The sequence below is a fragment of the Zea mays genome, chromosome 8, assembly GCF_902167145.1.
Source record: "Zea mays cultivar B73 chromosome 8, Zm-B73-REFERENCE-NAM-5.0, whole genome shotgun sequence".
NCBI lineage: Eukaryota > Viridiplantae > Streptophyta > Magnoliopsida > Poales > Poaceae > Zea > Zea mays.
The window spans coordinates 119742889-119769661 of NC_050103.1; the positions used below are offsets into that span (position 1 = coordinate 119742889).

The window sequence follows — 26773 nt, forward strand, 5'->3', positions numbered from 1 at the left end:
CTTAGCGTATGCATGTGTGCTAGATTTCAATCCGATCCTAAGGAGTGTCACTTAGTGGTTGTGAAGCGAATTCTTCGATATTTAGTCGCTACGCCTTGCTTCGGGATCTGGTATCCAAAGGGGTCTAACTTTGACTTGATTGGGTACTCAGATTCCGACTATGCTGGATGTAAGGTCGATAGGAAGAGTACATCGGGGACGTGCCAATTCTTAGGAAGGTCCCTGGTGTCGTGGAACTCTAAGAAACAAACTTCCGTTGCCCTATCCACCGCTGAGGCCGAGTACGTTGCCGCAGGACAGTGTTGTGCGCAACTACTTTGGATGAGGCAAACCCTCCGGGACTTTGGCTACAATCTGAGCAAAGTCCCACTCCTATGTGATAATGAGAGTGCTATCCGAATAGCGGAAAATCCTGTTGAGCACAGCCGCACAAAGCACATTGACATCCGGCATCACTTTTTGAGAGACCACCAGCAAAAGGGAGATATCGAAGTATTTCATGTTAGCACCGAGAACCAGCTAGCCGATATCTTTACCAAGCCTCTAGATGAGAAGACCTTTTGCAGGCTGCGTAGTGAGCTAAATGTCTTAGATTCGCGGAACTTGGATTGAAATGTAGCATACATGTGTTTATGCCTTTGATCATGTTCATTCTGCATGTTGTGGCTTATTGTGGTGCTCAAGTTGTACAAACACTCCCTGGACCTCACAAGTCCTGTTTGCAAGTGATGCACATATTTAGGGGGAGCTGTGCTACAACTTGACCCTTTGAGACTAACCATGTTCTTGAGTTTGGTTGTTTTAGTCTCCAAGGAGAATTGAAAGGGAAAAGGTGGACTTGGACCATGCAAGACTTCCACTGCACTCCGATGAAACGAGTAACTTTTCCAAGTTCATCTTTATACTCTTATTGCCTTTGTGTTCTTATTTGAAGATTTTGGTGAGGCAATGGGGTTAAAGGGCCAAGATTGATCCCATTTTGGTGCTTGATGCCAAAGGGGGAGAAAATAAAGGCCAAAGCAATAGATGGATCAGCTACCATTTGAGAAATTTTGAAAATAGTAGATTAGAGCTTTTGGTTTGTCAAAACTCTTTTATGTCAAAAGTTGGCCTCTTGTGGGGAGAAGTGTTGATTATGAGAAAAAGGGGGAGTTTTTGAAATCCTTGATCAAATTTCTTTGGAATATCTCTCTTTATGTCTCTACAAGTGGATTTGACTTAGAGATAGGAATTTGAGTTTGATTTGCAAAAACAAACCAAGTGGTGGCATAGAGTGATCCATATATGTCAAAATTGAATCAAAACAATTTTGGGTTCTTATTTGAATTGATTTTGTACTTGTTCTACTTGCTTTATGTTGTGTTGGCATAAATCACCAAAAAGGGGGAGATTGAAAGGGAAATGTGCCCTTGGGCCATTTCTAAGTATTTTGGTGATTTAGTGTCCAACACAAGTGCCTAAGTGTAAAAAGGTGGACAAAGTACAAATCAAGGATAAAGGTATGTTTCTCAGACTTAGTACATTGTTTTATGGACTAATGTATTGTGTCTAAGTGCTGGAAACAGGAAAATTCAATTGGAAATGTCTTGGCTCGAGCAGCCAAGACTGCTGAGTCTGGGAGCACCGGACTGTCCGGTGGTGCACCGGACAGTGTCCGGTGCGCCAGGCTGGCTCGAGCGAAGTGGCCGCTCTTGGGAATTCACCGGCGACGTACGGCTAAAATTCACCGGATTGTCCGGTGTACACCGGACTGTCCGGTGAGCCAACGGTCGGCAGGGCCAACGGTCGGCCGCGCGATCTGCGCGGGACACGTGGCCGAGCCAACGGCTAGAAGGGGGCACCGGACTGTCCGGTGTGCACCGGACATGTCCGGTGCGCCAACGGCTCTCAGACTGCCAACGGTCGACTGCGTCATTTCTGGAAAGAAATCGGGCACCGGACAGTGTCCGGTGTGCACCGGACTGTCCGGTGCGCCAGTCGACAGAAGGCAAGATCAGCCTTCCTAGATTGCTCTCAACGGCTCCTAGCTGCCTTGGGGCTATAAAAGGGACCCCTAGGCGCATGGAGGAGTATACCAAGCATTCCTACAACATTCCTAAGCACCAAGACATCGATTTCGCGCATTCTTTTCATTGTGATAGCATATAGAGCTCTAGTTGAGTAGTGAACTCATTGAGTTGTGTTGTGAGCTCTCGTTGCGACTTGTGTGCGTGGTGTTGCTGTGATTTCTTGTCTTGAGTGTGTTGCTAATCCCTCCCTTGCTCCGTGCTTCTTTGTGAATTTTAAGTGTAAGGGCGAGAGGCTCCAAGTTGTGGAGATTCCTCGCAAACGGGATTGAGAAAAAGCAAGCAAAACACCGTGGTATTCAAGTGGGTCTTTGGACCGCTTGAGAGGGGTTGATTGCAACCCTCGTCCGTTGGGACGCCACAACATGGAGTAGGCAAGCGTTGGTCTTGGCCGAACCACGGGATAACCAATGTGCCATCTCTGTGATTGATCCTTGTTGGTTATTGTGTTTTGTTGAGGATTCCTATCTAGCCACTTGGCAATTATTGTGCTAACGATTAACCAAGTTTTTGTGGCTTAAGTTTTCAAGTTTCACAGGATCACCTATTCACCCCCCCCCTCTAGGTGCTCTCACCATCCCTTCGGGCGATTAGTCCCTTTCTTGAAGAGAACGGCTCCGATACCAATTGAGAGCACCTAGAGGGGGGTGAATAGGTGATCCTGCGAAAACTTAAAACTTAAAGACACAAAACTTAATTAAGTGTTAGCACAATGAAATCAAGTGGCTAAGGACCAAGCTCTTGTGAAACACAATAGTCACAGTGAGAACAAGCACAAGAGACACGATGGTTTATCCCGTGGTTCGGCCAAGTATAACACTTGCTTATTCCACGTTGTGACGTCCCAATGGACGAGAGTTGCACTCAACTCCTCTCAAGTGATCCAATGATCAACTTGAATACCACGGTGTTCTTCTTTCTTTACTCTTTCCCGTTTGCGAGGAGTCTCCACAACTTGGAGTCTCTCGCCCTTACAATAAGGATCAAAGTGAAAGCACTAGAGTAAGGGAGGGAAGCAACACACACAAAACCGCTGCAATACGCACACACAGTCAAGACTTGAGCTCAAATGAATAGCACAAAGTTCACCACTAGAACGGAGCTCAAATCACTAAGAAAGTCAATCGAGTGCGCGAAGACGGAGTGTGAATGATTAAGAATGCTCAAAGTATTCTTGGATAACTCCTCCATGCGCCTAGGGGTCCCTTTTATAGCCCTAAGGCAGCTAGGAGCTGTTGGAGGCATTCTTGGAAGGCAATTCTTGCCTTCTGTCGGGTGGCGCACCGGACAGTTCGGTGCACCACCGGACATCCCATGTTCACTGTCTGGTGTAGATCGCCTTCCTAAATTGGTGCAGCCGACCGTTGAAGACTTGGAGCCGTTGGCGCACCGGACACTGTCCGGTGCATACCGGACAGTCCGGTGCCCCAATCAGACCGTTGGCTCGGCCACGCGTCACACGCGGATTGCGCAGCCGACCGTTGGCGCGGCCGACCATTGGCTCACCGGACAGTCCGGTGCACCACTGGACAGTCCGGTGAATTTTAATCGTACGCCGCCGACGAATTCCCGAGAGCGACCAGTTGACCAGACGCCAGCCTGGCGCACCGGACACTGTCCGGTGCTCCACCGGACAGTCCGGTGCACCCAGACTGCACAGAGTCTTGGCTGTTCCAGCCCAGTCTTTTTCCTTTTGTATTTTCTCTGATTCTAGCACTTAGACAAATATGTTAGTGCACAAAAATCAATGTACTAAGTCTAGAATCATATCTTTGTGTTGATTTGCACTTCATCCACCATTTGGCACAATTGAATACTTGAACCTTTTGTGTTGGGCACTCAATCACCAAAATACTTAGAAATGGCCCAAGGGCACATTTCCCTTTCAAGAACTTCACGACGCATAAAGTAAAGCAAGTCTTTTACAACCTTAGCCACGCCGATGGAAACCATTCAACATTGATCTTGGATTTAGGAACCTGCAATGAAAGCAAAAAGCAAGCTGTGCAAAGAGTAATGTGATGAGCAACAATATAACATAAAAATTGCAACATAGACAATGATAGCGAACTTACATCCTCACGATTGACCATGTAATGGAAGGTGACACAACACCATTCGCATACATAATAACCGCACAGGACATTACCCGGAGGTTGTTTGTCACCATATGGAAATAATGATATTGACAAATTAGGCTTGTCCTTTGGATGTTCGCCGCCAAGATCTTTCCAATAAAAACGGTATGCACTGCATATAAGAATAGCATTGTGAGATTAAGAATACATTTGTAAGTTGTAATAAGTACAAGTGTGCAATAATAATCATACTTCTCTAAAATCTTCAAGAAGTCATTATACGTAGCCTTTTCCATTCTCAGTGAGTCGAAGACCACGACTTTACCATGCTTTGGAAAGATCATGATACAAATGTAGTGGTCACTATATAGACATAGACGAAAACATGTCGGCATACTTTTTGATGGACAAAGCACACTTCTCAAGCATGTCGCATACATCTCCAATTTGAAACAAATTGGTCTTAAGTGTGTACACTGATTCCGGTTCACTAGTATCCACAACCCCATCAGTCACTAGACTGCGAATGATGTCGACATGTGTCTCGATGACTTGAACTGAGCTCTCAACCATGTCAAGTGGCCCTTTTTCCATCTCTGAAACTAAAAATGACCAAGTATCACAATCATAATTGAGATCGCAACAAAGGCAGGGATCAGAAGGAAAACAAGGATGTGGCTTATAGGGCAAAAAGAGGGTAGCAGCAGATTATGATCTCCCTATTTAAGATTAATGAAAAACTTTGCTTTAAAAGGATGGAGAAGTTGCTTTTGATATGTGGATTGGAGCAAACTTTGAGCTAGTGTGGTTTGGAATCCAGGATGTTTTGGTTAATGACCACTATACCAAACTTGTAAATCCATGATAGTAGAACAATTCTTATTTAGTGATATAGTTCCAAAACTATATTCTACTGGTACAAACGATAGTCCAAAGGTTGATTGACAGATTTTCTAGTTTTCAGACTTAAAACAGTAGTCTGAACATGAGTTTTAGTATTTTGAGCTATTTTTGGAGCCCATTTGTACCTAATCCATGAGGTTTTAGGCTGTAGAGTATATAGAGGAATTCAAGACCACCTAATGGTGAACAACTTTATGAAAGGATGATGGACATGATCGCACATAAAATGTGAAGTAACAGCTGCTCAAAGGTTGGACTGTCAGGTGGCTAGTGACTTAGTCTACTCAGAATTAAGTCTGAAATCAGTAGTGATGCAAAACTGATGCTGCCGCCTTGGGACTACGCTAAACTGATGCTGTCGCAACGCAATTAAGCCCAACCGAGGCAAGCCATGCCGTAATTACTACGCCCAAAGCTGAGCCTATTCTAGCTAGGAGGAAGGAAGGGGGGCGAGCAGATGGATCCGGATCCCTCCCCTTCCCTTTGAGAAGCAGCGACAGCAGACAGCCAACCTAGCGGAGCTAGTAAGTAGTAGCTAGGCGGCAACCAGCCAGTCAGCCACTCGGCCTAATCCGGCCGAGCAAGTACAGGCGTCCGTGACCCACAGAACACTAAAGAATTGAGCAACAAACCTCACGTAGCACACAGTACGCCGGAACTGAGCTAGCCGGTCGGCCGGCTCGAGGTCCGGAGAAGACGAGGACGAAGTTCCTAGGTGATCGTCTTCTTCCTCCCCGCCACCGTGTGGGTGGTGTGCGGCGATCGACAGGGTGCTGGCAGACGGTGTGTGTACCTGGAGGAGGAGGAGGTGGTGGCGTTGGCCTCGGAGACGGCGGCGTTGGGCTTGGGCTTGGGCTCGGCGACGGCGTGGCGGGCGCTCACAGCTCAGAGACGGGGACGGGGACGGCGGCGCAGTATCAGCCTGGCGGCGCAGTATCAGCTCCGGGCGAGAGTTAGGGTTCCTGCTGGAACCACCAAGGCTTTTATATTGTAAACACATCACAGGCGGATTTTTAGAAAAACCGCTTGTGATGTATAACATCACAAGCGCTTTTCTATTTCGACCGCCTGTGATATGTAAACTTCACAGGCGGTCGAAATAAAAAAGTGCTTGTGATGTTATACATCACAAGCGGTTTTTCTAAAAATCCGCATGTGATGTGTATATAGTATAAAAAGGCTCGGTGGTTCCAGCAGGAACCCTAACTCCCGGAGCCCAACACGCCGCCAGGCTGCGCACTGTAGCGGCAGCGGATTTTTTTGATCTACGGGGAGAATGTTTTGTTTTTGAGTTTATTGATTGATTTCAAGAGTTTATGCATATATATATGATCTTCGTTTGTTTTCTTTCTCATTTTGATACAATTTTTGCCTCAATTTTGTAATATAGACCAGAATTGAAGAAAAACTCAAGAATTCTAAGATTTGAACTTGTAGTTGATCAAATTTAAAGATTTTTTATAAAGAGTTGTCTCACCTCAAGGTACCTATATTGCTGCAATCTTGTTTCATTTTCATGCACATTAATTCGTTCATCATTTAGGGATTAAATTCAATTAATTAGGGATATTTTAATTTTTTTTGTATCATGTGCTAGGTACATCTTGATATGATCTTGTTTCACTTTCATGTACATTTATTTTTTCATGTTACATCTCGATATTGACGTTAATCAATATAGGGATATGTAATGGACCGAGGTTGGATGTACAATGTGCCAAGACCACATCCATCGTACATTCGAAATTTGAGAAGCTTTATTGAAGCGGCCAACAAGCACGCGAATTTGCGAAAGAGTAAGGAGATATTATGTCTGTGCATCGATTGTGATAATAAGATAGCTTGGAGAGATACAGGAGTAATCCAATCACATCTGCTAAAAAGAGGGTTTAAAAACAATTACACGATATGGTCAGAACATGGTGAGTTGGATCCGTGTGAAGTGCCTGTTAATGACGAGAGAGTTGTCAGAATTTTAGATCTTAAAGTTGATGGTAAAGTGGATTATGTGGATGTTAATCAAGATTTTGAAGATTTTGATTGCGAAGAGATGTTGCGCCATATGGAACCAGAAATTGAGTTCTGTGGGATCGCAGAAAGGGCTATCTAAAATGGAGGGACTGGAAAGTGCCTCAAAAGAACCTTTATATGATGAATCAAAGGGTTGTGACAAAGAGTTTACTACACTGCGTACAGTTCTAGAACTTCTTAAGTTGAAGGCTAGCGCCGGATGGTCTAATACTAGCTTCACAGATCTTTTGAATTTTCTATCCCAATTACTACCAAAACCCAACAAACTACCAACAAGCACTTATAAAGCGAAGAAGCTTATATCTTCCATAGCTCTGGGTGTGCGAAAAATTCATGCATGTCCGAACCATTGTATTATGTATCGTGGCGATTTTGAGAACGCAGCAAGATGCCCAGTTTGCAATGTCAGTCGATACAAGAAGAGCTACAATCAAGACTGTGTAAAAAAATTCCCGAAGAAAAATAAAAACAAGAAATCCACTATTGGACCTGAAAGTGACGATGACACTTTTGATGACATGGATGGGAAAAAGAAGTCAAAGATCCCAGCTTTGGTGATGTGGTATCTTTCAGTAATTGATCACTTAAAACATTTGTTCTCAAATCCTAGGGAGGCAGAGCTTATGCGTTGGCATGCTGAAAATCGAAGCAGAATAACAAACAGATTCGACACCCTACTGATGCATCACAATGGAAAAATTTCGATCTTATGTATCCTGAGTTTGCCAAAGAAACCAGAAATGTAAGATTTGCTTTGGGACAAATGAATCCATTTAGTGAAAAAAGAAGTGTACATAGCACCTGTCCCGTGACTTTAACGATGTACAACCTTCCATCATGGCTGTGTCACAAAAGAAAGTACATTATGTTGACTATTCTTATTCAAGGTCCAAAACAGCTGGTGTTGATATTGATGTGTTCCTAGAACCTCTTATGGAAGATATGACAAAGCTCTAGAATGAAGGAGTTAGAATATGGGATGAGTATTGCCATGAGTATTTCAACTTAAGAGCAATTATATTTGTTACCATCCATGATTCTCCCGGTGGCGCCACACTATCAGGGCAAAAGACTAAAGGTAAGAATGGTTGTGTAGTGTGCGTCGATGGAACTGCTTCCATGTACCTTAAATCATCCAAGAAGTTGGTGTTCATGGGACACAGACGGTTCTTGATGAAGCAGCATAAGTACCGAAAGATGAAAGAGGAATTTAACAATGAACTGGAAAGTGAAGGTGCACCAAAGCCTTATAGTGGGAAACTTGTTTTTGAAATTGTAAAGAACATTCATGTTGTATTCGGAAAGGGAAAAAACAAAGGATAAAAGAGAACTGACCCTTCAACTTACACAACTTTCAAGAAGCAATCAATTTTTTTCAAGTACCTCCCATACTGGAAGGATATGGAAATTTGCCACAGCATTGATTTGATGCATGTAACGAAGAATGTTTTTGACAGCATCATTGGAACCTTGTTGGGCATGCCCAGTAAGACAAAGGACGGACTTAAATCACGCAATGATCTAGTAGATCTTCAAATCAGACCGGAACTTCATCCAGTGGATAGTGGCAAAGGGAAGCCTTACCTCCCCCCAGCTAGCTACAACTTGTCAGTTGAGGAGAGAACAAAGATTTGCAAATGTTTGCGTGGGGTCAAAGTGCCCACAGGTTTCTCATCCAATATCAGCAAACTAGTCAGGATGAAGGACTTGTCTCTATTTGGCTACAACTCTCATGACTGCCATGTGATGATGACGGTGTTCCTCCCAATTGCGGTAAGAGCCCTCGAAACAAAGCATGCCAAAGTTGTCATCACACGCTTATGTTACTTTTTCAATGCGGTTTCACAAAAAGTAATAGCTTTAGAAGACTTGGACTATCTAAAGGCATACATCATCGAGACTATGTGCAAGCTTGAAATGTGTTTTCCTCCATCATTTTTTGATATGCAAGTACACCTAATCATACATCTCATGGATCAGATAAAAATATTAGGGCCACTATATTTACATCATATGTTTCAGTTGGAGCGATACCTGGGAGTATTAAAAGGTTATGTGCGAAATCGCGCTCACCCAGAGGGTTCAATCATGGAGGGATACACTACAGAAGAAGTGATTGAGAGTTGTATAGATTACATCAGTGACGAAACAATGATAGGTGTGCATGTACCTAAACATGAGGGTAAACTATGTGGGAGAGGGAGAATGGGCAGGAAAACTTTTCGGGTTGAGGATTACAAGCTAGTACATTGTGCTCATGGTAGCGTACTACAACATCTCACGATAGCCGAGCCTTACATAGAGGAACACCTGGATGAGCTTCGTAAAGAAAATCAGAACCGCACAGAGGACTGGATCATGAGGGAGCACAAACATCATTTCAGCGAATGGTTAATGGACAAAAACATCCCATTCGAAGACTCTATGGAAGAGAAAACAATGAAGAATTTGGCTTCTGGGCCATCGTGTTTTGTGACATCATGGCAAGCATATGACATCAATGGGTACACATTCTACACTAAATCAAAAGACATGAAAAGTGTTGCACAAAATAGCGGTGTTCGTATCGATGCTTTTGACCTACATGGACAGAAGACCACATATTTTGGATTCATAGAGGAAATATGGGAACTTGATTATGGCCCAAGCATGAAAATACTCTTATTTAAGTGCCAATGGGTACAACATCCCGTGGGGTGATAGTGGATAACTACGGACTCACACTGGTAGACTTAAAGAAAGTAGGATATAAAGATGACCCGTGGGTTCTCGCCGAATGTGTTGCACAAGTGTTCTATGTACTCGATCCAGCAGATGAGAAGATGCATGTAGTTATTTTTGGAAAGCAAAAAATTGTTGGAGTTGAGAATGTGGTAGACGGAGATGAGGAATACAATAAGTATGAAGAGATGTTCGTCTTTAACGGTCTAGAGAGAATCAAGCGTGTGGAAAAGAAAATTGATAAGAACTTAAAGCCATACATGCAGAAAAATGGTAGTTCATGAAAAATTGTATGAATCAAATTGTATTTGTTATCATTTATGATCGACTATGCATTGTGGTTGGCAATTAATTAAAAATCTCTCTAGTTATCTATGTGTGCTATTAAAATTCACTTAAATTGTATTTGCATATTTCTGTTAAAAATTAAATATTAATTCATTTAAATTGTATTTGCATATTTCTGTTAAAAATTAAAATATTAATTCATTTAAATTGTATTTTTCATATTTCTGTTAAAAATTAAAATATTAATATGGTAATCAAATCACAATCACAGGCGGTTTTTTCATTAGGGTCCGTTTGTGAAAATAATAGATCACCACAGGCGGTTCGAATAGCCTGAGACATCTCAGGCGGTTTTCTAACCGAACCGTCTGTGATGTAAAAAGCCTACCGCTTGTATAGAGCTAAATTGTACTAGTGTAATCTAATCGCGGGGCACGTGGACTGTCCGGGCCAACATCCGCCACTTTTGATGCTCAACACTAGCTACCTACCATGGATCTCCGAACATAACAGCGTTGTCTCAAGTATAGGTTGGTGGCAGAGGCAGAACATCATCCCTCTTCCTGCCTACCTACCTATGTCTGGCAGTGGCATGGTGTTGAGCACCATATTGAGCGGCCGGACGGTCCGGCCCTGAGGCCGAACGGTCCGCGGTCCGGACAGTCCGCGCCTGTGGGCCGGACGGTCCGCGGTCCGGACAGTCCGCGCCTGTGGGCCGGACGGTCCGCGGTCCAGACAGTCCGCGCCTGTGGGCCGGACGGTCCGCGCATGCGCAGAGTAGTTTAGGGTTCCGAGTTTTGTGCTATGTTTGTTGGCTAGATTTGCGGAATTAACCCGGAATCCAGTCGTGTAAAGGGTCCAGCCCCCCTCCTCTATATAATGAGAGGTCTACGGCCGATTTATAATGATCAACCGAATCAATACAACTTCTATTCGCATTTATTTCCAGTACAATTAGGAGTAGTTCTAGTCTAGTTCTAGTTTAGCCTCTCAATCCCCAAATTCTTCGCCTCTCTTCGACTCTATGCCGATTAGAGGAGTCTAGGTCGGCCGGCCCGAGCCTAGACAACCCCTAGGATCTCTCCTCCCCGACGGGGTCCCTCCCGGGGCGAGATCCAGGCGCCGCCGGCGATCTTCCGCCGCCCCTGCGCACGCGCGGACCGTTCGGCCCCAGGGCGTGGACCGTCCGGCCGTCAGGCAGGAAACCCTAGCCCCTGCGCCAGGTCGCGGACCGTCCGGCCCCAGGCCGCAGACCGTCCGCGCCTGACCAGAGAGCACCGCCGCCGGTTCTTCTTGAGTATTTGACGCTCCGAAAAGGCGTCAACATACTTTTTGGCGACTCCGCTGGGGACATACATATCTAAGCTCATCAAATCGGCCCTCAATGGCCGGTTCAAGGGATAGCTCTGATATTTCTCCAAGCAACATCATAGAGCCGACTTGGGAAACCTTGCCGGCTGATGAGCAGCTCCAGTTCGAGGAGCACAAGGAGCGAATGATCCAGGAGGCGAAAGCAAAGTTCTTGGCCAACTTCAAAGTGGACAGGAACAACAAGGTCATCCGACATCGGGCGACGGATCCGGCTTCGCTCCAACCCACGCCAGATATCCCTAATGTAAGTAATACCAACGATCTGCAATCTCTTAGAAATTATGTAGAAGATCAGCGTGAACAAATGCAGAACATCATAGGGGGTATGCAAAGCGATCTTAAGAGACTAGTACGTGCATTTGATAAATCTAGTATCACAAATTTTCCTTCGCACGAGGTTGAGTTAGGAGGTAACACGCGTAACACATCGGCTACAGGTTGTCACGACCAGTCACAACCCCTTTGTGGGATGCCGATGGACACATACCCTGAGCAACCGCAAATCGGCAGCAAATCAGCCGATCTGCACATGCCCGGACCGTCCGCACGTGAGCGCGGACCGTTCGGACCAACAACAGTCGGGCCGATTTTTAATGAGTTACCTAGATATGCGCCCGAACCATCACACACGACACAGAATCTAAACTACCCAGTCGGACCGTCCGCGTACAACAACGGACGGTCCGCACATAATCACGGACGATCCGGGCCAATGTCCGGACAGTCCGCACATGACCTTTTTGAGGAGGATTGTTACCGGAATCCTCACCCATCCCAGCAGCACTTCCCATCGCACTATACAATGCATCAACCCATGAATTCAAGATCCAGAGCCCAGGAAAGCTTTCCGGCCCCACCCAGGAGGCCAGAAAGAAACGATCAAACCTATGACCCATATAGGGCAAATGAAAATGCACCACGTAACTCAAACCAATGGGGGGAAAGACAACATGCTAATATCCAGCCAACCCCACCTATGTTTGACCAGAGAGCCGGTGGTCTCGCACCGGCTGCCATTGATATAGTAAGGGAAGAAATAGCCGGGGCGTTCCGAGATAAGCTCGGAGTAAGCATGGTCCCTGGAGGGCAATCATATCGGAAACCTTATGACAGCCGATTTGATCACCACCCATACCCATAGGGAACCAGGATACCTGAATTCGCAAAATTTTCGGGTGATCAAGGGAAAAACACACGCGAACATATAGGCCAGTTCTTAGCACAATTGGGAGAATTGGCCGACACAGAGGCATTTCGCATACGTTTATTTTCATTATCGCTAACAGGAACCGTGTTTGCATGGTATGCCACTTTACCTCCTAATTCCATTTCATCATGGGGGGATCTAGAACAAAAATTTCATGATCATTTTTTCTCCGGTGACTATGAGTTGGATTTGGTAGATTTAGTGTCGTTGCGACAGACAAAAGATGAATCGGTTAATGATTACATCCGGAGATTCCGAGATACAAGAAACCGATGCTTTCAAATTCATTTAGCAGAGAAACAGCTAGTAGGATTAGCCTTTAATGGTCTGCGATATTATTTAAAAGAAAGATTAGAAGTCATCCAATTTTTTACACTAGCACAGTTACACCAGAGAGCTTTGGCTTGCGAAAGCCGGAGCAAAGAAACTGCTAAAACAATGCATCACAACGTACACATAGTAGAATGCGACCAAAGTAGCTCAGATGACGAATCAGCAGAAGTGTACGCTGCTGAAATGGTTTGGCCAAAGCAGGCCAAATCTTCGGCTTGTGCTTCCTTACAGCCGGTTCAAAAGAAACGGCAAGAGGAGATAAAGTTTACATTTAATGTTGGTAAATGTGATAAAATATTTGATGAGTTACTTAAAAATGGCAATATTAAAATAAATCACATTGTTCCATCCGCCGACGAGCTAAAACGCCGTGCGTACTGCAAGTGGCATAACTCATTTTCTCATGCCACTAATGATTGTAATGTATTTCGGCGATAGATTCAATCGTCCATTAACGAAGGACGATTGAAATTTCAGGAAATGCAGGTGGATACAGAGCCCTTTCCGATGAACATGATTGACTTCGAGGGCAAGAAAGTCCTGGTTCGGCCAAATACAGCCGATATAGGCAAAGGCAAGGAAACAATCATCGGCAATGCTAAAAAGGCCGATGGGGATTGTAAAGTTTCTTGCAGGAAAGTGGTGGCCGAGAAGACTCCCGATGGAGGGGAGACCCTGAAGGTGACCATCACAGCCTCTAGTACTGGGGGGCAAGCGCAGACAGGGAGACAGTTGCGGGAACCCGTGCTGCGCATCACGGACAGTCCGTCGTCCCGACGCGGACGGTCCGACGCTTCTCCGGACGGTCCGGAGGACTCTGGCGGACGGTCCGGTCATGCTCAGGACTCGCAGCGACCTCGTACCTTCAAACCACGACGACCAGAGATAGGTACGTGGAAAACAAATACATTTAAAGCAGCTGGTCGGCTGATCAAGCCTGGCCCGACTTTCGATCAATTGTTGTCTAAATATGTGAAAAAGAAGGCCGGCCCCAGTGACCGGCCACCGAAGCGACCCCGCTCACCCATTCATGAGCAACGTCAGGTCAGGCCGATTGGACCACCTCACCAATCGGAAGAAATGAAAGGTCCTATTGTACAATTGAGACCTAACATGCCGACATGGACCCCTCCACCTCCTTATCCATCTATGCCATATCCATACACATACTTACCTCCACCATATGTCCCAAATCAAATGTGGGGCATGCCACCATATCCATTTGGAATGCCACAGTACCCCGCCTGGGGGGCACCCCAAACATCCGTTTTTGATAGGTTGGCGCCACCAGTGCAAGACCGATTGAGCGCTGCTGAATCCGGTCACCAGGCACAGGCCCAACAAGATTGCCGGACTACTCGGCCTCCTAGGCCGACCAATCCGGCAGGGGGGCATATGCCTGCAGCAACTCAAAAAACAAAAAAGGACATCATCAAAATAGGCACTGCAGATGTTGTCATACAAGAAGATAATAAAGGGCCGATGATTTTCGGCGAATCGGCCAACACAACCGAAAAGGATACGGCTACCATCAAAACAGCCGATCCAAAATACTCCATGCCTCGATGGTGCCCAGCGGGATTGACACGATCCCAAAAGAGAAAATTACAGCGCCTAAGAGCAAAGGAGAGCCAGGAGAAGGAGGCGGAAAAGACATTTAATGACACACATCCATTATACCCGCCACCGCAAAAGAAATGGAGACCGAAGGCCATTGAGAAAAAACAAACGGCCACAGAAATAGAAAGTCAATCTGCACCAGGCGCGGACCGTCCGGCCCCTGCGCGCGGACCGTCCGCCGTTCACCAGGAAGTCTCTGGACAACCTGCACCAGGCGCGGACCGTCCGGCCCCCGCACGCGGACCGTCCGCCGTTCACCAGGAAGCCTCCAACGACACGACAACATCAATGGAAGAGGACGACCTGCTGGGAGAAGACCTGGTCCACTACGAGGCTTCTCCAGAACGCCCAGGTATGGATGTAAATATTATTACATTTTCTGCCGATTGTACTATTATCGGCGACGATGAACCTGTTGTTGCCCAGTTTGATTTTGGTCCTAAAGAAGCCGCCTTTACTAAACCAAAAGAATCGGTAAATCATTTAAAGCCGCTCTTCGTGCGCGGCCACATTGATGGGATACCGATTGCTAAGATGTTGGTAGATGGAGGGGCGGCTGTAAATCTAATGCCTTATTCATTATACAGAAAATTAGGTAAACAAGATGACGAACTTGTCAAGACCAACATGACCCTCAGCGGTGTTGGAACTGATAGTTCGATCAAAGCCAGGGGAGTCACGTCCGTTGAATTAACCATCGGGACTAAGACCCTTGCTGCTGCATTCTTCGTCGCTGATGTAGAAGGAAATTACAGTTTAATCCTAGGCAGAGATTGGATTCACGCCAATCAATGTATACCTTCTACATTACATCAAATGCTGATACAATGGGTAGGCGATGACATAGAACAAGTACATGCTGATGTATCGGCCTGCATCGCTGTGGCCGATGCCCCTGTGCTCTGGACTTATGAGACTGCTACATGTCTCACAGGAGTAGACTTCTCTGATTATCAATTCATAAGTATAGATAAGAAAGGTTTCATTCCTGTAATGCTAGAGCCGATGGAGAATCGGCTAAATCCTAAATAAAGTTAAATGATGAATACACACAAAGTTCATGAGTCTTTGGTCACGGACAGTTCGGTCGCCAAGGCCGGATGGTCTGGTCTTTCACGAAAGAGTTCGGACTTTAAGACCGAACATCTACCACAACGAAAAGACAGTATTACGGATGATCCGGTCCCCGAGACCGGAAAGTCCGCCATCACACAAAGATCATCTGATTCCTCTGTGGGGGACATGATAGAGGAATTCAGAGATCTTGATAAACTAGGACAGGGGTTTACATCGGCCGATCCTTTGGAGGAGATTGACATAGGAGATGGTAAAACTCCAAGGCCGACTTTTGTAAACAAGACCCTGGAGACCGATTCTAGAAATGAGATGATCGGTCTATTGAAGGAATATTCAGATTGCTTTGCTTGGAATTATACTGAGATGCCTGGGTTAAGCCGAGAGATCGTAGAGCATCGGCTGCCTATTAAATCTGGTTTCAGACCTTTCAAGCAAAGAGCTAGAACATTTCGTCCGGATCTTCTCCCACGCATCAAGGACGAAATCCACCGGCTGCTGAAAGCTGATTTTATCAGACCTTGCAGATACGCAGAGTGGGTCTCCAATATTGTGCCGGTGGAGAAGAATGAGACAGGTAAACTTAGAGTATGCATTGATTTTCGCAATTTAAATAGAGCAACTCCTAAAGACGAATATCCCATGCCCATAGCCAACACATTAATCAATAATGCATCAGGAAATAGAATTATTAGCTTCCTTGATGGTAATGCTGGATATAATCAGATTTTCATGGCCGAAGAAGATGCGTCTAAAACGGCCTTTATATGTCCAGGCTTCATTGGTTTATTTGAGTGGGTTGTCATGACATTTGGTCTGAAAAATGCTGGTGCTACTTATCAGAGGGCTATGAATTTGATCTTCCATGAATTGTTAGGAAACACTGTGGAAGTTTACATTGATGATATTGTAGTCAAATCGGCTGAGTTTAGTTCTCATATAGCTGATTTGCGCAAGGCCTTTGATAAAATGCGTCAGTATGATTTGAAAATGAACCCACGTAAATGTGCTTTTGGAGTGTCGGCTGGTAAGTTTTTAGGATTTGTCATACATGAACATGGTATAGAGATAGACCCTGACCGAATCAAGTCTATTCGGAATGTGGGGCCTCCGACCTGTAAAGTCGAGGTACAGAGGTTCCTCGGCAAGGTGAATTATTTACGACGGTTTATTTCTAACCTAGCCGGGAAGATTGATGCGTTTACCCCTATTCTTCGGCTTAAGAATGATGCCGAATTCGCTTGGGGGGCAGAACAGCAAGAAGCATTTGATCTCATCAAAAAATACTTATCTTCGACTCCCGTATTAAAAGCACCACAAGCAGGAGTGCCATTTCGATTATACATTGCAGCTGAGGATAAGGTCATTGGGGCTGTTCTGACACAAGAAACTGAGGGGAAGGAGCATGTGGTGGCATATCTAAGCCGAAGGTTGGTGAATGCTGAAACAAGGTACACTTTTATTGAAAAGTTATGCTTATGCTTGTTTTACGCATGCACCAAATGTAGATGTTATTTGCTGTCTAGTCATTGCACTGTTTCTGGTCAAGCCGATGTGATCAAATACATGTTGCATAACCCAATTATGAGTGGTAGAATTGGTAAGTGGGCTTATGCACTAATAGAATATGACTTGGCCTATGAACCATTGAAATCTATGAAAGGCCAAGTCGTAGCGGATTTCATTGTAGAACATCGGGTTAATGATATTCATGAGCTAGATATGTCATACCTCACTATTACTCCTTGGACTTTATATTTTGATGGATCGGTTTGCAATGAAGGGCAAGGAATTGGCATTGTACTTGTTTCACCAAGTAATGTCTCCTTTGACTTCTCTAGCCGATTGAAAACTTATTGCACTAATAATCAAGCTGAATATGAGGCCCTCCTATTCGGTTTAGAACTTTTAAATGGTATGGGAGTAAAACATGTGATGGTATTTGGTGATTCTCAGCTAGTTGTCCAACAAGTGTTAGAAGAATATCAATGTTTTGATGGTACTCTAAATAGTTACCTTGAGAAATGTTGGAGCATAATCCATTCTTTTGACAAATTCAGTATTCGGCATATCTCTAGAGTTGAGAATCATAGAGCTAATGATTTGGCACAAGATGCATCAGGTTATCGGATAAAGAGAGGGAAGTTTCACAAAACTGAAAATCTGATAACCAGTGCAAAGCCAAATTCCCAGGTCGCGGACCGTCCGCGTGATGACGCCGGACCGTCCAGGGTTACCAGAAATGTTCTTTTCATTAATTCGGCTGACAATGAAGCCGATGCAAGTGATTGGAGGACACCTATACTTAATTATTTACGAAATCCCAATATCAGGACAGATAAGAACATTCGGCGAACAGCTTTCAAGTATGTTTTGATGACTGATGAACTTTACCGCCGAACAGTCAATGACATCCTGCTTAAGTGCTTGGGCCCAGATGACGCTATATTAGCCATGGAGGAAGTACATGAGGGAATTTGTGGTACTCATCAATCAGCTCCAAAGATGAAGTGGTTGTTGCGAAGGTCTGGTTTTTATTGGCCTAGTATGATAGCTGATTGTTTCAAGTACTACAAGGGTTGCCAAGTGTGTCAAAAATTCGGCGACCTACAGTTGGTCCCTGCAGTCGAATTACATCCTATCATCAAGCCTTGGCCGTTCAGAGGATGGGGATTAGACTTTATTGGAGAAATTCATCCTTCATCATCAAAGGGGCATCGGTTTGTGTTAGTTGCCACTGACTACTTCACCAAATGGACTGAAGTCGTTGCTCTAAAGAACATGACACACAAGGAGGTAATTGAGTTTATAACTGAGCATATCATTCATAGATTCGGCATTCCCCAGACCTTAACTACAGATCAAGGTACTTCTTTTATGTCAAAGGAGGTACGTGAATTTGCTGAATTATACAGAATTAAGCTGCTTAATTCATCTCCATATTATGCTCAGGCCAATGGTTAGGCCGAGTCTAGCAATAGGACATTGATTAATTTGATAAAAAAGAAAATATCTGATAATCCTAAACATTGGCATAAGATTTTGTCTGAGGCTTTATGGGCTCATAGAATATCTAAACATAGGGCTACTAAAGTATCTCCTTTTGAGCTTGTCTATGGACAGGAAGCAGTGTTGCCTGTGGAAATAAGTTTGAATGCTATCAGGTTCGCCACACAAAATGATCTAACTGTTACCAATTATTATGATTCAATGATGGATAATATTGATGAGGTGACTGACAAAAGGATGATAGCTTTGGGAGCAATAGAAAAGGAAAAATCATGGTAGCCAGGGCCTACAACAAGAAGGTCAAAGCAAAATCATTTCAAGTAGGGGACCTGGTGTGGAAGACCATTCTGCCTCTAAGGAATAAAGACCGGAAGTTCGGGAAATAGTCACCAAGCTGGGAAGGCCCTTATAAAGTAAAACAGGTGATGTCTGGCAACACCTATTTGCTACAAACATTACAAGGCAAAGACTTGCCTAAGGCTTTGAATGGGCGTTTCCTCAAACAGTACCATCCTAGTATGTGGCAGGATGCCTAAGAGAACCGATGTAATCACATCGAGTTAGTTGCTTTTGGTTTGCTCAGCTCCACCAAAAGGCAGGGGGCATATGTTGAGCACCATATTGAGCGGCCGGACGGTCCGGCCCTGAGGCCGGACGGTCCGCGGTCCGGACAGTCCGCGCCTGTGGGCCGGACGGTCCGCGCATGCGCAGAGTAGTTTAGGGTTCTGAGTTTTGTGCTATGTTTGTTGGCTAGATTTGCGGAATTAACCCGGAATCCAGTCGTGTAAAGGGTCCAGCCCCCCTCCTCTATATAAAGAGAGGTCTACGGCCGATTTATAATGATCAATCGAATCAATACAACTTCTATTCGCATTTATTTCCAGTACAATTAGGAGTAGTTCTAGTCTAGTTCTAGTTTAGCCTCTCAATCCCCAAATTCTTCGCCTCTCTTCGACTCTACGCCGATTAGAGGAGTCTAGGTCGGCCGGCCCGAGCCTAGACAACCCCTAGGATCTCTCCTCCCCGACGGGGTCCCTCCCGGGAGCGAGATCCAGGCGCCGCCGGTGATCTTCCGCCGCCCCTGCGCACGCGCGGACCGTCCGGCCCTAGGGCGCGGACCGTCCGGCCGTCAGGCAGGAAACCCTAGCCCCTGTGCCAGGTCGCGGACCGTCCGGCCCCAGGCCGCGGACCGTCCACGCCTGACCAGAGAGCATCGCCGCCGGTTCTTCTTGAGTATTTGGCGCTCCAAAAAAGCGTCAACGCATGGGAATGGAATTGCCTTGGAATCATGGGGGAGAGACCATTCATTAGTAGCTTCTCGTCCTTCTTTTTGGAAGAAAATAGAGCGGAGAGATTTAGCTGCAGCCCTGAAGTTGGATGTCACTATCCAGTACCCAGGTACGTAATATCGTAAGTTACCTTATAGATGACTAAGTAGACTGTGCTAAATAGCCGACACCAAGAATAATATGACCCGTAGTGTTTTGTTACAGTACAAGCACAATTTACATATACATCCTGATTAGATGTTGTGTCCTTGGAAGCCAGGCCGAGCCTAGGTGACCAGGGAAGCCTCCTCCCGCGTTTGCAGACCGAGTTACGTTCGGCCAGTGCAGACCACCAATCACATACACGCACACGCACATGGTCAACCCAGCCTGGTAGACCTAGACACGATCAGCTGAGCATACAATCACGACGATAGTGTCAGTACCAACACTACACGGTTCTAATGTCGTTTAGCCATAGCCATGTATAGTTACCAGTGACCACCCAGATCACTCATGTTCTCTAATCTGTACCTCCCTGAATAGTAAAAAAGATGTAACCAGCAGAACAATGAACCCCTTTGTAGGCCCCGGCAGGAGCACAAGACCCACACCTTACGCCATGCAAAAAAAGCAACCCTAAAAAAAATCCTTGGCGAATTGCGAGTGCCAGAGATGCCGGCCGGGGCGGCATATACAAAAGAAAGAAACCCTCGCTCCTTCCATTCCACGATCGACCCACCATATCACTCCGCCCCCAAAACCAATCCGGCGGCTAAAATCCGCTTGCCTTTGGCTTGAACCCTGCTCCACGTCTGATCGGCCGCCCGCAAGGGAGATTATTCGCCACTGCAAGTTTCTTTACGAGATTTCCGCGTAAAAAGCACGGACGGAACGCCCCCCCTCCCCCTTTTTTTTCCCTGGCTCGAGTGGGATCCTTCTGATCCGGTCTTAATTAGGACAGGGTCAGATGCTGACAGGCAGAGTGAGTTGTTTATGGGGGGAAACCAAACCACTGGCTTGATTGATGCTCTGGTGCTTTTCTATAAAACTATCTTGGTGCGTGAGGTGAGGCGAGGCTGAGCGAGAGAAGCTGGACGCAGTCTTGCAGGCTTGGGTTTGTAGGCTAAGCTAGCTGGTCTTGGTCTTGTCTGCTGGCTGTTGCATTGCAGCTTTCATGGCCACCAAACTGGAGTAGAGTATATATGCTGGGATCTCTCATCTCCCTTGTTTTCAGCTCTGGACTTTGTGCTCTTAGACTATTGTTGTACAAGTACTAGATTTTTCTTTGTTTTTACTTAAAAAATTCACCAAACACTTCACACTTTGGGGTTAGCTGTTAGGTACACCGGACCGGAGCTGCCAAATCTGCCACTAAGCCAAGCCAGACCGACCGTGTCTTGAGGCCACGAGTCAGTGAAAAACCTACCTCATTGACATGTTGTTTGCAGGCACCATGCATCCTGGTTACTCAGATATGCTAGTTTACGCGCCTGATGCATGGAGTCCTCCTAGACAGCCATGAGACCATGAATGATGGGAGCAAAAAGGCTTGCTGCCTCCATTGTTTCCCCTCCCCACATTGCCTTGTTTCCCTCTCCCTCTCTCTCTCTCTCTCTCTCTCTCTTTTTCTTCTTTAATTTTGGTTGTTTTTCTGATCATCCGTAGCTTCAAAGGCGAACAGCATGGTGGCAGTGCATGCACCATACGTGTGGCGCGATGGAAACTGTACCCTTGTTAGACTGCTAGTTTTGTGTGTCGGCCACTAAGTGTTCCCTTGAAAAAAAAACCAATGCTACCTTTTGAGATGAACAGGGGGGGTTTACACACCTATCGCTTTGTTGGCGGTAGAATGGGAATGGAATGGGATACTTTGAGTTGCAGGCGTTCAGAAACCAGAGGCAAGCAATGCAGGCCGACCAGACTGAAAAAAATTTCGGCTCCGTTTGGTTGGCAAGGCTTCCAGCAGACGCTTCTACGTCCTGCCAAACACTTTGGGAGAAGAAGTCGTTTCTTGGTGAGCAGCAGAGGAGCCGAGACCTCTCCTCAAGTGCACCTCTGGAACTGGAGCTGAAGCATCTGAGGAGGAGCCGTGCCTCATTTGTGGATGAAACAACACGCAGATTACAGGTGGATTTGCTCTTGCTCCCTTCAACATGTCTTGACTCTGACCACTGACTTCCGACTTGAACCACGTTTTCTCCCTGCATCATATCATACTTTCCCCTTCACCACAAAACGGAGTAGACTGCTTGCCTATCACTGTCAGCAAAGACAATTCTAAGGGCCGGTTTGGTTGGACTCTGGTTTGTCAAAAAAAAAATTCTGGCTTTTCCTAAAAAACAGTTTTTCTGGTATAGTTGAAGCCATTTCGCAAATCGTCTGACTTATCCTAGAGCCAAAGATATTTTCCTGTATTAAAGTGTTAGAGCCAGAGCCAAAACCGGTGAAGCTACTATTTATAGCTTCTTCTGTATAGTATAAAAATGGCTCTTGCTTTTATGTGTATTTTTTTCAGTTAGCTGTTTTAAAAAATAGTGTTTGGTAGAGATTGCCTTTTTTTCTATAGAAAAGCCAGAGCCGAAGCCTTCAGTTGCGGACCCAGGATTTGAAACATGGGTATTTAAAATTATTAAGAGCTGATTTGGTGGACAGAGAATTGGATGGGATCCATGTAGGAGGAATCTCCTCCCTATTCAAATTTTAAGAGGGAGGAGATTACTTTCTATGGATTCTCTCTAATTCCATGTCCACCAAACCAGCTCTAAGGGATAAAAAATTTAACATGTATAATACTATATAAAGTCTTAAAATTTGATACGTATAATACCACATATATTATATATTATATATTTATATATCAACAATTTTATAACACGTTAAAATGGAGTCTTAGATGAGCATAAGATTGATAAAAACTAAAATTATCTTTTATATTTATTTTTTGTATTGAAATCTTAGGTATTTATTTGAATACCCTTGTCACTGAACGGGCTCTAAAGTGATGTAATGGAAGTAAGGCTCTGCTATTGATTCTACTCATCCATGAAACTCAGCTGTTCCATAACGAGCTTGTAATGTACTTGAACCAATTCTAAAGTGATGTAAATAAGGCTCTGCTATTGGTTTTCCTCATCCATGGAAAAACCCTACAGCTGTTCCACAACACGCAATGTCCTCTTGAACTAGTCAAGGCTCAAAGTTCAGATGCCATTCATTTGAACGATATCATCATGACACTTGACAAAGGGCGCGCGGTCAACGCCACAAATTTCAGTTTTTTTTTCCTTCACAAAATCTCCAGAACGCATTTGCATCATTGTACAATGATCGGGATTCATCGTTCATGGAGCACTATCGTATCGTCATCCTCTGCAGATCTCGGTGAGCTCGTCGAGGCCGTCGGACTCGGACTCGGACTCGGCGGCGATCCTGGACGCGGACGACGACAGGAAGCGGAAGCCGGCGTCGCTGGCGCTCTTCCGGACGGAGGCCAGCTGCTGGGACCTCTTGCAGTAGGCGATGAGCCCCTGGACGGGGTTCTCCACCTCCGAGCTCGCGCTGCTGCTCCTCCTCAGCGTCGGCCCCACGCCGCCGTCGGACGACCCGCTCGAGGTCCGGACCGACGAGGAGGCCGATGAGGAGGAGCACGAGGACGGCGGCAGCGCGGGGACGGGGGACGTCTTGTTCGACGGAGAGTAGCGGACGATGACGCTGGAGAAGGAGCGCCTGTGCGCCCCGTGCTCGCGTTCCTTGCACCGCCCTCCAGCGGCAGCGGCAGCGGCGCGGCTGGTGCCACCGTGAGAGGCGACGCACCTGGTGTTCATTCTGGTCTGGGCGAACGGGTTCTTTGTCCACGCCCTGAGGTGGCCGTGGCCATGGGCGGCGATCTCCTCCCGCGCGCCCCTCGCGGCGACGGCGCCAAGACCGCTCTTCTCGTCGGCCGGGCTCCCCGGCCTGGCCGCGAACAAGATGGTCTTGAGGTACGCCTTGGACGCCCTGAGCCGGAGGCCCAGGTTGAGCTGCCTCATGAACCGTAGCCTCCTGGACCACGGCTTCCTCGGCGCCGCGGCGGCGTCCTCCGCCAGCGCCAGGCCGGCCGCGTACTCCTGGAAGTACTCCTCGACGTTGAGCTCCCCGCTGGCGTAGCCGTAGCCGTAGCACGACGAGTTGGCCGGCGACGCGTTGCACGACTCGTACGGCGTCGCCGGGGCCGTGCTGCTGACGCCGCGGAACAGGAGCTCCCTGTCCCTGTCCCTGTCCCTGCCGCGGCCCCGGCCCCGGCCGTCCAGGAGCTCCTCCACCATCTGGATGCGCGGCGGCAGGTGCAGCGGCAGCAGCTTCCCCTTGTAGAAGAGCTCGTCTGCCGGCGACGCAGCCAGGGTCTCGCCCCACCGGTCCAGCGGCGCCGACATGAACTCGAACTCATGCGCCACGGGCGTCCTGGCCGCGGCAGAGCTCAGGTCCATGTCGATGAAATCCTCATCCTCTTGCTCTTCCTCATCCTCCTCCTCCTCCTCCTCCCGTTGCCGCTGCAGTACCTCTCCACCCCACTCCTCTCGCCTTCCCGCCATTGCTCCTCCAACGTATCCCTAATTCGCCTGCCCGAACGCCCGAACCGGAGTGCTGAGTGCTGCGGCGTGGCGTGCGTCTGCGATGATTCGGTGCTAAAAACGGCAGAGGAATCGATGGAGTGGGGTTTATTTATATATAATTTTGCTAACAAGGCTCGTGCTTTACAGGGGCCCCGCCCCGCCGGCCCGCCCTACCGTCTCCTCCCGCATGATCTGCTTCTTGTTCGCGTCTCGGGCTCTCGGCCATCTCCCTGTCCCTGCCGCTGCACGAGCACGAAGCCAACAGCAACAGCAACAGCAACAGTGGCCCTGGCCGTCGCTGTCCTCCGGGTGTCGCTCACTCATCGCTCCATCCCTGGCTTTGGCGCCTTCTTTTCTGATGAAAACCCGGCTTTGGTTTGGTTTGGTGGCGCCTCTGCCCTGCCTGCTGCTCTTTCTGCAGACTGACAGCATGCTTCTCGTCTTTCCATGGCTGCCTCGTGCCATTTCATATCACTCCTATGCCACGTACAGCAAAGTGCACTATTGGTACTAGAAGTAGAAAATAATGTTTGTTTCATTGGATCGCTGTAGGATGCGGCAATGATCGTAACTAGTGCCTGGGCGAGTTACGAGCGGTACGGACGATACGCAGGATCTGTGCTGGGATTCCTTGGGGTGCTGGAATTTCAATCCTCTCGACTCTTACTACTAGTTGTTTATCTCGCTCTTTTACCTATGATGACGAGGAACTCTACGTTCTGCCCTTTTAACTATAGAAAATCATCTAATAAATAACTAACTCACGTGATGGTTTTGGATATAAGTTTACTGACATTGTACATTAAAAAGTCTACATAGCTCCTAACAAAAATAGTTAATTGTATAACCTACTCAAAGATACTCTCTCCGTCATAAAAAATAGTTCTCTCTAGCAGTTTTTTCCGTCCATATTCCAATAAATGATAATGCATATAGATATATATACAAACTACATCTATAAATTAATTAATGAATATACGTTTAGTCTAAACAAAAATCTTTATTCAAGTACTAGTCTTTTTCCCTATTGGTGCAAAATTGAAAGCTGCTCTGACCTTTTTATTTTAGCGGAATTTTCGGATGGAACAGTGCATATATATATATATATATATATATATATATATATATATATATATATATATATATATATATATATATATATATATATATATATATATATATATATATGGCAGGTATAACGGGAGCCCTGGGCTTCCAATAGTTAAAGAAAGTCTAGGCCGACCACCGTGCAAACTGGTTCACCCAGCACGCCCAAACAGGCTGTCGGGTGCGCCACCTGCTCCACGTCTGTTAGCGCAAAAAAAGGAATGCATGCATGAGTCAAACACGATCCAATGCATGCGCATAAATTTAGGAAAGATATGTGCGGCAGTTTCTGTTTTTAAATCATTTATTTCCTCCATAAATTTAGGATCGCTGCAACAGCCATGCAGCTAGACGCGTAAGGACCATTTTATGATATATACTGAGACTAAATATGCTACATTGTGTTAATAATTATGCAATTCGATATACTGCGTAAAAATCTGTTACCAGCTGCATACACACGAATTTATGATAAAATTAATGTGCAATGAAAGGAAATGAATTACACGCATAGAAACAAAAAATCGTATTTAATGTTTTATTTCCTTCATAAATATAAGATCCCTCCAACAGCCGTGCAGCTAAAACACATTAAATCTAGTTTATGATATATACTGATACAAATTATACTACATGGTGTAGGTATTTATGCAATTCGTTACACTGCGTAAAAAATCTGGCATGTTGTTCACTGGTGGACGCACCTCCGGGTTGGAGCGTAATAACCTTAAGTTTTGAGCATAAAATCCCTCAATTATAAGCGTATATACCGAGCCAATGTGAGAGGTTGATAGCTCTAGTAGGTTGTTATTACGATCCTATTTTTATGGCAGATCCGAAAAACATGGCAGCCGCATGCATGCGGTTATACAGATCCTAAAATTATGGCAAAATGCATGCATGAGTCAAACACGTTCCCTTGCATGCGCGTAAATTTAGGAAAGATATGTGTGGCGGTTTCTATTTTAAATGTTTTATTTCCTCCATAAATTTAGGATCGCTGCAACAGACATGCAACTAAAACTCGTAATGACCATTTTATGTTATATACTGATACTAAATATGCTACACTGTGTAGATAATTATGCAATTCGGTATACTG

General features: G+C 45.9%; 1 protein-coding gene across 1 annotated transcript; it reads right to left on the bottom strand.

Moving 5' to 3' along the window:
- Nucleotides 1-23156: 23156 nt before the first annotated feature.
- On the bottom strand, nucleotides 23157-24742 carry LOC100216889 (putative membrane-associated kinase regulator 4). The gene is given in 1 exon segment (NM_001143276.1): nucleotides 23157-24742. A coding segment is annotated over 1 exon segment (1209 nt). The 5' UTR covers nucleotides 24544-24742; the 3' UTR covers nucleotides 23157-23334.
- Nucleotides 24743-26773: the final 2031 nt, after the last annotated feature.